This window comes from Molothrus aeneus, chromosome 4 (assembly GCF_037042795.1).
Source record: "Molothrus aeneus isolate 106 chromosome 4, BPBGC_Maene_1.0, whole genome shotgun sequence".
NCBI lineage: Eukaryota > Metazoa > Chordata > Aves > Passeriformes > Icteridae > Molothrus > Molothrus aeneus.
The window spans coordinates 51,050,014-51,065,060 of record NC_089649.1 but is presented as its reverse complement, the minus strand read 5'-3'; the positions used below and the strand labels follow the sequence as shown (position 1 = coordinate 51,065,060).

Genomic DNA, 15,047 nt, shown 5'->3' with positions numbered 1-15,047 from the left:
AAAACTTTTCTTCCTTGCTCAAACCTTGGTTTTGGCAAGTTCAAAGTTCACAAACTTCTGTGTCTCGGTTCTATCATTTTATCCACCAAACCTGAACAAAGACTGTTTAGCAACCATTTTGAGCTCTGGCCTTCAGGCATCTTCTCAGGATCCTTAATTTTCTTTCACATGAACCAATTTTAGAGAAAATCTCCTTTGACAAAGCTGTATAAATGTTGTGATTAAAGCAGCTCTGCAAACTATCCAGCAGATGAAGCACTCTTCCACATTACTATACTAAACTGCTCCAGATTTTATCGTGCTGAGAATAACTCACTATAATATTTCAAGTCGTATTTCAAAATCCACATTCAAATTCATTTGCAATTTGCTATCTCAAGAGATTTGCAATAAGATGAATTGAATTTTGACTACAGTTAGGAAGAGACACAGGCAAGCTGGAAACAAGATTGTGTAACAAAAAGTTAAACACCTTACAATGAATGGAAATCATATTTATTATTTCACAAAGAAAAAACAGATGAAACTCCATTAGAAAGATGCTTCATCTGTTTCCTCATACAAGTTCTCATCAGCTTTTTGCAGGTTAATGCTAATGGCTGCCCTGAGGTTGGCCCAGAATAGGGCGCGCTTGCTCCTCTCCTTCGGCCACTCCATGTAGGTGCGCTTTGCCATGAGAGCTTTCAGCTTGTGATACCTGGCAGGGATAAGGTACGGAGGGATGGGCTCCAGTAAAATCAGGATTAAGCTGTTGGAATTCTCACTGAATAACTTGTGATGGGCAAAGTACAGCTCATAGTGACACCACTCACTCTGCACAAAGTTGGGAGACAACACAAAGATCGACCTGTAGCTCTTCTCAATGCAGTTAATGATGTTCTCCACAATGCTCTTGCCGGGGATAAAGTTTCTCTCGTGCTGGCACAGTTGCACGCTGCCCTCCCCCCTCTCCAGGTTCGGGATCAGCTCGTTCTTCACCCACGGCGAATCGCGCTCGCTGTAGGAGATGAAGGCGTGGAATTGCAGAATGGCCTCCTGATCTGCGGGGGGGTTGTGCCAAGCTCTGCGCTTCGTCTGCGTCCACTGCCACGTCATCCGCACGTACCACAGCACATCCAGGTAGATGCACAGGAAGGCCACCGCAGCCACCAGCAGCAGTGTCAGCAGCAGAGCTGTCACAAGCAGCAGCGTCGTGTTGCAAGCCAGCGGGCTCAGGTGGAAGTCCTTGAGCTCCGTCCCTCGCAAGCCCTCTGGGTACTCGCACACGTAGGCCGCCGGCCAGCCAAACAGCTTCCCCCCCGAGTGCCTCTCCAGCTGGATAAAGGCTTGCAGCTCACAGGAACACTTGAACGGGTTGTGCCCGGCCTGCAGCTCCCTGACCCTCGGGCAGCTCTGGAAGAAGTCAGCAGATGGGGTGAGGATCGAATTCATCTCCACGTTCAGGAACTGCAGGGACGTGAAGCTGCTGCAGCCCGGCAGGTCGGCCAGCCTGTTCGATGCCAGGTTCAGCTCCTCCAAGGATTTCAGCTCCGCCACCCCGCTGGGGACATTGCTGATCTGATTGTTTCGTAGGCTGAGTTTTTTGACGTTGGCTGGCAAGCACTCAAACACAGCATCCACCAACTGATTGGAGGACAGGTCCAGCTCTGCCAGAGACTCGGCCCACTGGCACTGCACGCCAGCTCCATCGTGGCGCAGCAGGTTGTTGCTCATGTCCAGGTATTGCAGGGATTTCATACGGCTCGTCATGAAGCTTACTTTGCGAAGGCTCTCAAATTTATTCTTCTGCAAGATTAACGTCTCCAGCTGAGGTAGGTTGTCACATTTTTGAAAAAGAAAATCTGTTAAATCATTCTTTAAAAAATTAAGGTATCTAAAGGGACTCTTACGTGAAGGACAAAGCATATGAATCATCTCCGAATCAGCTATTGTCATGTCTGCAATATTCATATCTGCAAATATTTTGTATAGGTCATCCTGTGTGAAGTACATGTCCGTGATTATAATTTTCTTCATTGTCAATGCTTTCATAGAAGTACCTGAGTAGTTAAACTTATATCTTTCAATGTGTGACAGCTGTGTTACATTGTTAATATTGAAGTATTCAACGGATGAGTGCCATACATTCTGAAAAATTTCCATGAGATGATTCCAGTTCACTGACACATTTGTCAGTGTCAGATTTTGTAACCTGGATCCTTGTCTGAAATTAGATAATAAAGCTATCAAATTTTTTACATTTTCATTTAGGATTTCTGACAATGACAGGCTTTCTGTTGTATTTTGTATCACAACCCAATCACCATTAGCTTTGGACTGATGACTCTTTGTATACAGGAGTGGCAGGCTTGTGATTTTTTGGTTAGAATCATCTTCTGGAAAATTGTTAGAAACAGATGAAAAGAGTTCGTCTTCCACAGACAGGCTGACATGGTTCAAAAAGGTTAATGCAAACAGACACTTGTACAGAAAAACATTTCTGAGAAAGTTCGTATTTAGTGTCATACTGTTTTCTCTTTCCTTTCAGGTGCTCAATACTTTTCTTAACTGTCCATCTTTGTTCCAATCCTGTGGAAATTAAAGAAACACAAGCAAAAAACAGATTGTATTATTAAGTAGCTGTGCAGGAACCATCAGAGAGAGAGATTTTTAAGGTTCCAATTTATCATTTCTCCATTTGATTCAAAAAGCAACAGTTTTCTTCAATCATTCAGGAGAGACATTCTTTATTAACAGACCACTGAAATTTTTATTTGGCAAATAAGGTGTATTTAACAAATAATGAGTCTGTTTTTTACAAACCATGTCTGATTTCATAGTTGTCCAAAATTTGCTGCTTTCTTACAGAATTACTGCTGTGATACGGTGCATTATGAAAGTTTCCTAAACTGTGTAATAAGCTTTGATTAAAATGTACAATAATTGGTGTCAACACGTCATCCTCTCCTCAGATTCTCTCCTAAGTGACGTGAACTGGCCTCAGAGACATTATTTTAAAATGGTCTTTTGACAGTAACACTTGGATTGAAACATAGGATGGAGATTTCAAGAGCATGAATCAAAAGCTCAATGTCATTAGATAGCTGAGACTGGATCATAAGTGCTTCTTTTAACTAGGGAAATGAGGGTGAGGGTAGAATGATCTATATTTATGCCTTGGGAAAGCCCATAGAAGGGTTCACTTCTTGTCTGAGCTTAAACATTTCCTGAATTTAGACTCTGAAAGTAGGGTGCTCACATCTGGTCTGACAAGTGTACAAAGAGAACACCAGACACACTGGGAATATTTGCAGGCTACACAAAAATATACACAAAAATAGATGTAGAACCTCTGTACACAAAATCCAGCCCTGATCTAAGGACACTGACCTCAAACATCTCTGTTGCGAAAGAGAGGTTTATTTAAACAGACTTTAAAAGGAAAAAATCATAACTGTGTCTTTGCTTTGGTTTTCCCGATTAGAGGTCACTTTTTCTTTCCAAATGTAGGAGTTTAGGATAGCCAGCCTCCCTTTGTTTAAGTCAGCCATTGAGAATACTGTCTTAAATCTCCTTTAGCTATTGCATAAATCCATTAGACTGCCCCTCTGAAAGAGGAACTGGTAAGAACTTGGTTAACAATTTTACATGTGTAAATATTATTTAAAGCTGTTTTCCAGATTTCTAATATCTTTTTATTTCCTCTTCTTTCCCCTTCCCTCCCATTAATTTTAAATCATAATGTTGCCTGAGGTTTCCCTCAGTACTTTTTAATGACTGCACTGGCCTTTAACTTTCCCTTGATATTGAAGGGGTTAACTTGTGATTTTATATTTCTAATGACTCTACAATGAGACAGTAGCTACCACCTGAGAGACTGATTTACAGCTTCAAGGACTACATTCACTGCGCCATTAACCATTCCATAAGCTTTCTCAGAATTACTGGGGCAAAACACATGTTCTACTTCATCTAACAAAAAAAAAAAAAAAAACCAACCAAACAAACAACAACAAAAACCAAACAAACAAACAAAACCTACAAAAAAAACTTCCACTGAGTTCTTTAGTAAAGAATGCATGAAACTAAGCTTGGAAATCATCTAGAAATAGTGGGGCAATATGGCAAAACTTTTCCAGCCTTTTTCCAAATTCTCATTTGGAAAAATTATATGCATCACAGCCCTCAAAATGCATTTGGGCATATTCAGTTCTGTTCTTCTCATTGTTTGGGCAACTTTACTAATGTGTTTATAATTAACCAAAATACATAGCTTCAAGAGAAAATTGAAAAAAAAATCTACTTTTAAATCATTATTCCTTCTTTGGATGAAATTTCAGCAATATCCATGGACCAGATGAAAAAAGGATAGGATTCTTCTACATGTGTTTTATTTTCTTTCTCTTTCATATATCCTAGCATTTAGTCAAATTATTTATGAATACCTTCAAAATTTCTTTGGAATATCATATGAAGCAACACAAGTAAAAACTTTTATAACATATAACCTGTGATTTGGAGGCTAATACTGTAGAAATTATTCTTCATAGCCATATCACTTAATTCAGAAGTATCCTCATGTCTTCAAATGTGATAAAAAAAGCTTAATCAAGAATAGCAATCCAGGAGGGTAGGCAAGCCAAGAGCATAGCAAGAGAGTGTCCTGTTGTTTAAAGAGCGGGGGGAGAGAAAAAAATTAGGTTTTAAGAGTTTTTCCAATATAAAACTGGTACAAACTGACTAAACTTCCATATAAGAAATAAACATATAGCTAAGACAGTTCAGTATTAAGACATGCACTTCGCAGGTTACCAACATAGCAAAAATTTAATGTTACAGACATGCCTTTCACAAGGATGAACCATATGATGAGGTTAGACCCAGTTCCTGAACTGTAGAAAACTGAAGAAAAACTACTGCCATCACTCTGCCCCCCTTAACTATGGGTGTAGTGCTAATAATAAGAGACTGCTACTTGGACAGGTTTTTTGGATAAGTATTCCAAACACAAGCAACTTCACCATCGTTCCTTACCCATACATTTGGAAAGAACATTGTACACTTGCTACAAAAAACAAGGCTCATTTTCAATAAGATACAGAATATAAAACAATTACAGCTAACTAGCAATAGCACAAAGTCAACAAAATTAAAACTTTTCTCACCAGAAATCCCTGCTGTCCGAAAAAGCAGAAAATGTTCTCAGGAAAACAACAAAAAAGAAACTTCCTGTAACTCTATCCTACTGAGTAACAATACTTAGGAACACCCAAATTTTTATATACATGTTTGTGCCATCTACTGACAGCTTGTGAAATGGCATTTGCTTTTCTCTGGATGTATTTTTCACATACAACATTACTGTAATATCTCCCCTATTCTATTATTGAACTTTATGTTTTTATGCTTTGCAGTATATTAAACAGGAGAAAAATGAATCTTTTTACCACTTTCTACCTTCATTAAATTAATATGAAAATAAGTACTACTTTTGAATAAGAAATTCAAACACCTTTCTATCTGAACTTAATAATGATCTAAGTCTCTATGCATTATTGTAATTTTTTGTCCATTTTGCTGCACCAATTTAGTTGTCAGACTCTTCTCAAGGCAGGTTTATAAAAGTACCATTTGTCTTAGTTTAATTTCCATTTAATAGGAATGGAATAATAATCTCTCTCCTACTCCAGCAGTGTTGTCATTGGGTTAAACAGTGAACATGGAAACACTGAGTGGAATTTGGTTTGTTTTTTTTTTTTTAAATTAAAACAGACCAGTGACTTTGGCACTGAAAGCCCAAACACAGGGTTATTGTCCTGGCAAAGACATAAACCAGTCTCTCTTTATTTCTGTATAATGTGGGTCAGAAAGTCCACCATAGCTGAGATCTAAATACAGAACTGCCACACTATAACCTACCTTTCTGGGTTAGCATATCATAACACATTCATTATTTAATATTTCAATGATTCAGGAAGCAGAGGAAATAATCTAAAAAATTACTTTTTCACTTTAAGGCTTATTCTGTAGATTATATTTAATTTCTCAGCCTCAGGTGAAAAGAGGTCATCCAAAAATGAAATTGAAAGATAGGACAGGTAGTAAGCAACATAATATGGAAAATTCACTGCTATACTGCTGATGAGCCTTACAGTAGTACTGTATGATTTCATGTGACCTCTTGGAGTAGCTCTCCTCAGTGGCTCACAATGTTCTGATTTGGCTCCTGTATCAAAAGTAACTTCTCTCGTTGGCAGACTAGTGATAGAAACGATGCTGTGCTGCCTTTCACCACTGTAAAGGCCATGCTTCGCTTTAAAATGAGGTGGCAAAAAGAGGAACGGGTATGAGGAATTACACAGAAACAAGAACCACAGGGGTTCCCAACAGCCTGAAACCCCTTTGCTCAACCAAGTGTTTCACCGACTGGAAATGTGTGCACGCACCGCCGGCTTCTGTCAGGGGATTTCCTGTAAACATAGCGATAGGAGGTGCCGAGCGGTGTCTGAAACGCTACATCTCCGTTCAGTTCCGCAACCCCACGGGTCAGTAAGTGCTCACTCTGAGGAAGGATTACTTTCTTAAAAAAAAAAAAAAAAAAGTTTTATGACAGCTCAGCAACTAGATTAATTTGGACTTTTTCTCTCAGAGGACGGGTGAGCACTGAACCGGTTTCCCAGCGAAGTAGCCACATCGCCGAGCTTATCTGAGTCCGGGAAGCGTTTAGAGACAACGCTCTCGGGCACGTGGTGTGATTCTTGGGGTGTCCTGCACACGGCCAGGAGCTGGACTCGTTGATCCCGATAGGTCCCTTCCAACTGAGCATATTCTATGATTCTATGAAATTCACCCCTTTTCCGCCTCATCGCGGACGCGGGGGTGCCGCCAGCCCTGAGGGAAGCGCTGCTGCAGCCGCGCCCGACGCTCCGGGCCGGTGCTTCCAGCGAGGTCCCGCCGGGCCCCGCGGCGTCCCCCACGCCGAGGGCCGTGAGGGGCGGGCGTGGCGGCCGGGGCGGCTCCCCGGGCTGGGTTAGAGAAGCCTGAAGCCTGGGGACGGCTCGGCAGCTCCGTGGCGCTGCCCCTTCACAACAGACGGCCGCCTAACAGAGCCGGAAGAAGAGCGAGGGACAAAAGCCAGCCCTCCCTCCTCCCTGGGGCCGGCCTGGGCTGCCGGGCCCGCTCTGCCTCCTCCCCCGCTACTGCCGACGTGGCGGGGCGGGGAAGGGAAGGAGCCGGGGCGCGCCGGTCGGGGCACTGCTGAGCGGTAAGGAGCGCGGCGATTTCTGCATTTTCTGCCGCTTTTGACACTGGCTGCGCCACACAGCTCTGTCCCAGAGGGGAATTTCGAAAAGGGAAAAAAGGAAAAGGAGAAGCGGGAAGTTGTGGCCGCTGCGGGCTTGCGGGAGCGGCGCCCCGGCTGCTCCTGCCCCGCCTGGGGCAGAGGGCAGCGGGGCAGGGGGAGCTGCCGGCGGCGGGCGCCTGGGGCGTTCGCCTGTGCTCGCCGTGCCCGCAGCGGCCCGCGGAGGAGCAGCGACAGCGGGCGTCGAGGTAGAGGGGAGCAAGGTGCCGTCGCCAAAAAAGTTATTCCTCCCTCCCGCTCGGGGACCGTGATTCGTGCCCCAAGGCGCCCGGCGGCAGCTGGGCTTTGCTTTCTAGGGGAGATGAAACTCCTCAGACAGGCTCGGCAGGTGCCGCCACCGCCGGCCCCCTCAGCGCGGTCCCCGCCACCGGTCCGGGCTGGCCTTAGCATCTCCCTCACAAACTCCCAGTAGAGTAATTCCCTTTGGGCGGAGCTGTCCTAGTTGATTTGGATCAGGACAGTCTCACGGATGAGAGGTTGAATGACGCTGGCCCCGGGTGCAGCCCGGCTCGTGTGTTCTGCCAGACGCGGTGATTTGCTGTTATGTGCCGCGCTCCTGGAAGGAAGGTTCAGCAGGCAGCTGCAGGGACCGTGGCCCGAGTGGTACCCAAAGATGATCCAGTAGTGCAAAAATCCATGTGCACTTCTGTGTGATCCTTTAAAAAGTGCTGGGCTTACTCAGAGCTAATGCCCATTCAAAATTATGAAGTGTGTAAAGGTTTTACAGGTTTTAATAGAGGATCCTCATCTCTTATGATGGAATTTGACTTACAAATACAAAAATTTTCCTTAGGTGATGCTGTCCATCACACAGTGAGTACTGTTACAACAATAGCACTACTTCCCAACAATAAAACATTTTATAATATTTGCTGTATTTTTAATGGAAAGCTGTCAAATGCAAAGATTCTGACTTCAGAATTCATGTTTTCTGAAGATATTAAGGTACGGTGTAAGCTGAAGTAATACAAGTGATAGCAAGTGCTTACTTTTTTACTTATGTTTCTTGTTCACTGATCCAAAGTGCTGCTCTTAGAACCATTTAAAGAAGTGAGCTACATTCACATTAGATAAACAGGCTACTGAAGCTATAGATGTATACAGTTCTATAGACTTTAATAAAATATGCTAATTTAAATACATGTTTCTTACGCAGATTTCTCCTAAATCCCAGTTATGTTTTGCTTTTTGCCTTTTTTCTTCCCTGTTCTTAGTCTGTCATACAATCTCCATTCTTCCTGACTGATGCAAACCTTTGAGCCATATTTGATTAATATGAGAGTCAATGAAAAGGCAGCATCTACAGAGAGGACTGTACAAGTCTTTTTATGCCATGCAACTCAACATTTTGCAAGCTCTCTGTCAAGGATTGTCTTCTGAGTGCCAGGTTGTTACCAACAGATAGATGTTAGTAATCACAGACCAGCAGTCCTTTTGGACTCTGGCAGTGCCCCTCCTTAATCAGCTGCAGAGCGTACTCTGTGGCTTTATCTTTGCCCATCAGCATCCTCAGCCTGATGACTGCACAATGGTGGAAAATACCTCCAAAATTACATTGGAAGATAAGGAATGAATAAGACCTGGTAAATAAAAACTGGTTCATAACTTAAAAAAAAATCAGTAACAACCTCATACAAGTTTACCTTGACTTCAAAATTGAAGTTTAATCACACAGCTGGAATTTTAGGAGATGATGAGAAGTGTTGCACTCTCCAAAGAGCAAGACTTTGGGACAAGTGATGCAGAAACAGCGTGAGCAGTGACTCTGTGCTGTGGCTGTGTCTGTGAAATGGCTCTAGGGCCCATGGCCTGTCATGTTCACAGATTATGCCCCTTCTCAAGCACATGAATGTCACCACAGTTGTAGCATTATCCTCCCCTCTGTCAGTCAGCAGGCTGTAGGAACCCGTCACAGCCATGGAAGGGAGAGCAAGAGCTGCTTGGCTATTGCAGCCTGGCTTAATTTGCTCTGCAATGGTCTTTCACACACACCTGATAGTGAGTATAGAAATTACCCATGTGGAAACTCCTACATTTAACTTCTCCAGACATATTAATACCCTTTCACTAAACCATATTTTGGAAAGCAGTAATGCTGCTCTTTGTATTTGAGTGGGATCCTGCAGAGTGAGTGGAGTTACAGTATTATCCTGATGCCAGTGCCAGCGTGAGGCATGTGCCACAGGGCTCCATGCTTTTGGAGATCTTACATCAAGGTTGTATTGTTTTTCAGCAGTAGGATATGGTAAACACTGTGTATTTTATAACAAACACTCAAATGTTTATGGCACCTAAAAGACTTTACTTTCTATATTCAGAACTGAAAATGTCTGAAGACGTATCTGATGGCGTCCCATCTGAAGAAAAACCTGAAGTAATGGAGATGCCCAGCAATGAGGTATTGCCTCATGAATCAGTACCACACCTTGCAGAAGCTGAGATCTTGCATGAGTCTTCACAAGATCAACATGGACAGGTCACTCAGAATGTTAGTAATGGAAAGGAAGGAGACACAGTCATTAATGAAAACCCTTTGACTGAAAATCTCATTGAAAGCCTGCCTTCCAGCCTGCCTTCCAGTGAAGACACAACTGGAGACAAGCCCACCGAGTGCATTGAAACTGTAAGCCTTGATGCAGAACCTGAATTGGAAGAAACACTGCATGAGCAAAGCAATCCAGTAAGCAATACTTTCTTTTCTGTAAAAGCCCTCCTCTCCTTGCATTGTGAAGATGGCTTGTTTTTCACAAAAACCTAGGAAGTTATGTGGAAAACCTACATAGGGATAAATTAAATTTCAACACCAAGCTTTTGAAAACTAGTAATAGTTTAATTTCATTTTTCCAGTATGATACTAATTTGGTCTTTCAAGTGTGGTTGCAATGAAACTTGCATTGTGTAAAAGTGATATGTTACTGGACACATTTTTGAGACAACAGTTTCTTAACATGATTTAAATATGGAATACTGATAATGGCTTAGCACTAGCCATCAGTGTAAAAGGTATGCAGCACATCCTCTGGCTGTGTTTTTATTGAATTCAGTTGTTAGGAGTTCCCTGTGCACATCTACTGAATTACACATGTGAGGAGACTTTGGAAGAGAAGCCTCCAACTCTGGCTCCTGCCTCGAACCCAGGAAGGAGACAGATTCCTACCTCTCCCTCATATTAACCTCAATAAACTGGTATGGCTTTATAGGATTGGGTACCTGAAGAAATATTAGGACATCTGTAAAGATATCTCTGGAGATTAAAGCTCTTCCAGGAACAGATGATGTGAACTATGCTTCTGCTTTTTTTGTGCACAGAAGTTTGAACTCCACATAATACCCAATCTGTCATCATCTATTGAATGCCAGACTTTGTTGCCTGACAGGTTCTTTGTGTTTCCTCCTGCCTCTTGAGAACAAGACTTTTAGACAGTGGAGTAACATTTTTGTTCTTATAGGCTGCAGACTCCTTATCTAAAGCAAGTAGATGGGGAGCTTGGGGTACCTGGGGAAGGTCTCTCCTATCATCAGCTTCTGCCACAGTTGGTAAGTGTTCAGTTGGTAAAATGTGTGGAAATAATTAATAATTTTCATGTGTCATTAGACAGATTAGTGTTGCATCTTAAGGATTCATAGACAATTTTGCCTTGATAAGCTTGGGAACCATGATTTTTTTAAAGAGGAAGATGGACCTTCCTAATTATTCAAATTATGGACAAGGTATTAGGCTTGTTTGTAAAGTTAATGAATTACTTGATTGTGACTTCTTCATAGAAAGGATCCATAATCCAATACAATTTCTATCAGGCAAAGGCTTATGGTTTCTCAAGTCAAAGCAACCCCGATTTTCACGCTCACTCGTGTTAATGGTTTGTATGCCAGGTTTGACTCCTGCCTACACATGAATTCACTTCTAGTAAATCATTCCAGCTTTTCTTGCCACCCAGTGAAACATTCACACTGTCACACTAGATTTCAGACAGTAGAACAATGTATTAAAACATGGGCCCTGTACTCCCTCTCCCTATACTCTCATTTCCAATAGTAGGTCAGACAGAGTGTCCTTGTGAGGACTTCAGGGGAAACTTAATTATTGCTCTTTGAAAACTCACTGTCAAAAAGTAAAGCATAGAAATATGTAGTTACCAGTGGGAAATAATTTCTCACAAACCAGAAATGTTTTGTAACAAAACAATCTGTTAGCTAGTCAGTTCTCATAAAGGATCCACGGAACACTTTCAAAAGATGAACCTAGGAATTAAAATTAATTGCTAGTTACTAAAAATGAGTTCAATAGAGATACTGGTTTTATGATCCCATATGAGGCTAAATAATTCTCCTCCTTATCTCCTCTTTTTCATGGACAGTAAATGGTTTCTGTCTGTTTCTCAGAGGAGGGAAATTTCCTTGTCCTCTTTTTTTTCAGTAACATCCACAGTCAGGAGTAAATAACTACATTTTCTTTCAGACAACAACAATTAACATTTCTAGTTACATTCAGAATGGGTTTCTAGGGTGTGTGGATCAAGTTTGTTGTGTAGGCAGTCTGACTTGATAAGGTTGTGTGATGTCTGTTTTGAACAGGCATGTCATCACCCTGAATAAAAATTTTTAGGGTTGTTATTGTCTAAAAATGAGCACAGCTGGAGCAAGTCAAGTTGCCTTGGAAAAAGAGCATCCACATGCAGAAAAGGAAAAGGAAAATTTTAGAATAATTTTAATTCAACATCAGAATGATTGCACTATTTCACATTGAAGACCTATCTACTATTTAGGTTCTGGCAGTGACCAAGAACAGCTAGGAAAGCACCTAAACCCAGATGTATATAAAGCAGCAGTTCCCCCTGTTTTCCTGTTTCCTAGAATCTGCAGCATAGACAGACTTCCTGATCCTGGGATCAGGGTAGGTTGAGTTTCCATGTTACTATCTAATAATTTTGAATCTAACTTTGTGAATTTATTTAACAAAATTGACTTTGAATTAAACAAAAATCAAATTTATGTTCTTCCATGTTTTGTGAACCCAAGGTAACTTGGAAGACCAAATAGCTAGTCTTAGATTTGTTACAGGAAATCAATGCACCAGGTAATATTTTATATTCCTGATACAGAGGGCTTATTTCCTAGTTGTTTATTATGAAAATTCATCCTTGATCCTCTGGAACACTTAACTGTCTCTCACTGTCATGGACAAGATATGGTTCTGAATAGACCACGTATTTCCTTCAGTATGATAATTCCCTAGTGAGATATATGGAAAAAATTCTAAAGCTATTGGGAATTTCTATAAGCTTTATTATGACTATTATTATTATATATTTATTATTCTCCTCAAAGTTATTCCATTCAATATCTGATCAGTTCAACCAACACTTCATCTCCTGTTCCACACCAGAAAATAGTTTTGCTATGGACCAGTCCATTGTAAAGTTGCTATTCCTTCAGTGTAGCAAATGCTGTGAGTAAAACTGCCTTCTTGGAGTTAAGATTTAGTAGCAACACATTCAGTCTGTGATTTTTCTGTTGTTCTGTCATCATATTGTACAACACAGCTGCTTGTCTGGTGAAATATGACCAATATCTGCTATTCCTAATGTTTTTCTTCAAAATTGTACTTTGTAAAAATAGCAAAAACAGTTTGAGGTGGACTAAATAACATCTTAAAAGCTTAAACAAATACATTCTGCTTTTAACAAAGAGTATAATGGACCAGCCAGGGTTGGACAGTACCTTGAAAAGTCATCTAGTCAGGGGTTTTGTGGGAAAGGCTTTATGCCTCTAGATGAGATTATCTAGCATGTTTTCCAGTCACATCTTGAAAACCTCCAGCAATAGAGACTACCATATCCCTTGGTAGGTTTTTCCAGTGAATAATTCTTCTTACTGTAATTAATTTTTCTTGCATTCCTACCTATTTAAGACTGAGTTAAAATGTTGTTCCAGTGATCTCAGTTTCATTATCCTTCAGTCACTGATAGAGAATTCACAAACACATGAGCATTTTTAATGCATGGCTATAATTTATTTAGGACAGCTGATTTTAGTTCCCAATAATAACTGAGTTTCCAGCTGATTTTAGTTCCCAGTAATAACTCGGTTTCCATGTAGTTTGTATCTCATCCTCCTTTAACTCTGCACATACAGCCATGGATTGTTTTGGTGGTGGTTTTTTATTCCAAAGAAAATATCTGTTGTCTTTGAACTGATTTTGACATTATTTGGATCGAGGTCCCCACGACAAGACAGATGTGATACTACTCTACACAACAGAATCTGTAATGCCCTTGGAGTTTCAGTCACTGCCTGAACCATATTTGGGGTCTTGACACTAGATGTCACACTAAGCAAACTATTGAATCAACTTCATCAATGAGGTGAAGAGATTTCTTTTGTTCTTGAAAGGTGCAAGGAAGTTGGTTCCTCCTTATGGAACCACAATGGAACAGAACCACTGAAATAGTTGCTGGAATGATGAGATGGGAGAAGGCTCACTGTGATATGGAGGAACAACTTGTACTAATTGTCACCATTTTAGTGTCTTTCTTTTCAATTGTGTTTTTTAGTGGGTCAGCCATTACACAAGGCAGTCTTTTGACAGTGTTGATAAAACTATCCCGCTTGAGAGGGTGACTGTTGCAGCTAAGTCAATCAATTAATGGGTAGTAGCCACTGAAATGTGTAGTCCCTCACCTGTCTTTTCTTTGTGTGTTTCTTCCTTCTCCCTGTACCAGCATTCATGTTCCTCTGAGTTCCCTCTAATCCAGTTTAGGAAGTGAAACTGATGTAAGAGTAACTCTAGAGGAAAGAAAAATCCATTTTCTGCCTCTTCAGTTCCTTGAACCGACTCTTTGAGACCAGTTTTGGGGCAAGCAGAAGGGACAAGTGTGGAACGTGGGGAGGAGTAGAACCTCCCATAACTGCACCAAGAAGCCATTAGGTTAGCTTAGCTGTAACAGCAAACTCTTCATCCCCAGGGTTTATGTGAGGCAAAATATATTTTCAGTCCTGGCAGCTTGGGACTTGCATTTTTAAAACATCTTCTATGCTTAAAAGCTTGGGTCTTTGGTTTTTCTTCCAACTAATCTATCTGCTAGCTTAATTAAAGTGACTGCCTTCTGTAAGCCTTGCCTTTCATATGCTGTGCTTTGAATGAGGTATGGCATTCAGAAGGTGCTGAAGTTATGGTGCTCATTGAGCTGCATTTCCAAGAAAAGTCTGTTCTCTATCATGCTGTATACAAATGCTTCACTCTGTGTAAGTTTAAGGTATTTTATCTTTAGGGCCATTGCTAAGACTAGCACCTGTCAATACATTCACACAACAAAAGTAATAAAAAAATAACCCAGCTGTTTGATTCACGTGATCCCCAAAATTTATACTATAAGGCTGCGTAATGCATCTTTCTAATGTATTGTTTGTAATTATTGTTCTGCTATCTTGATTATTTTGTTCTTGTGTATATTCTCATCTAGTTCCTCAGCTATGAGAATGGCACATGAAAATATCAGACACCCATACTTCTCCCTGGTATGCTGAAAAGCACTTTTTGTCACTCAGTGTGACAGAATGAAATGTCTCTTTAGATGTCACTGTGTTCATGAGCTTGGATATTATTATGCATGGGTATGTGTAATAATCAGCATTACATAGTTGACTTCTCTGTGGAACAGAAATGCCAATGCTGCAGATAATGTGAAACTAAAGTATTCAAATATTG

General features: G+C 41.1%; 2 protein-coding genes across 4 annotated transcripts in view; one reads left to right on the top strand and one right to left on the bottom strand.

Annotated features, from left to right (window-relative positions):
* Positions 1-479: 479 nt before the first annotated feature.
* Positions 480-5,209, bottom strand: LOC136556092 (toll-like receptor 1). 2 transcript variants are annotated; one of them, XM_066549148.1, is made up of 2 exons: positions 5,145-5,209; positions 480-2,568 (listed from the first exon to the last, which is right to left on the bottom strand). In XM_066549148.1, exon 2 carries the CDS (start codon positions 2,503-2,505, stop codon positions 532-534), a length of 1,974 nt encoding a protein of 657 aa, XP_066405245.1. In that variant the 5' UTR covers positions 2,506-2,568; positions 5,145-5,209; the 3' UTR covers positions 480-531. The 2 variants fall into 2 exon arrangements, with proteins under 2 accessions (XP_066405245.1, XP_066405244.1); XM_066549147.1 differs by lacking the exon at positions 5,145-5,209 and adding an exon at positions 4,488-4,592.
* A 2,020-nt stretch (positions 5,210-7,229) lies between these two features.
* The window catches only part of FAM114A1 (family with sequence similarity 114 member A1), a 30,381-nt gene continuing 22,563 nt past the window's right edge, over positions 7,230-15,047 (top strand). Inside the window, exons 1-3 of one of the 2 annotated variants that reach the window (XM_066549144.1) lie at positions 7,230-7,243; positions 9,658-10,019; positions 10,789-10,876. In XM_066549144.1, the coding sequence (XP_066405241.1) occupies positions 9,666-10,019; positions 10,789-10,876 (442 nt within the window). In that variant the 5' untranslated portion in view covers positions 7,230-7,243; positions 9,658-9,665. Of the gene's footprint in view, positions 7,244-9,657; positions 10,020-10,788; positions 10,877-15,047 lie in introns of those variants that run through there. The other variant, XM_066549145.1, reaches the window with a different exon arrangement.

Excerpts from the sequence above, each read along its gene's own strand:
- LOC136556092 (XM_066549148.1), bottom strand. The coding sequence starts at position 2,505 with ATGACACTAAATACGAACTTTCTCAGAAATGTTTTTCTGTACAAGTGT.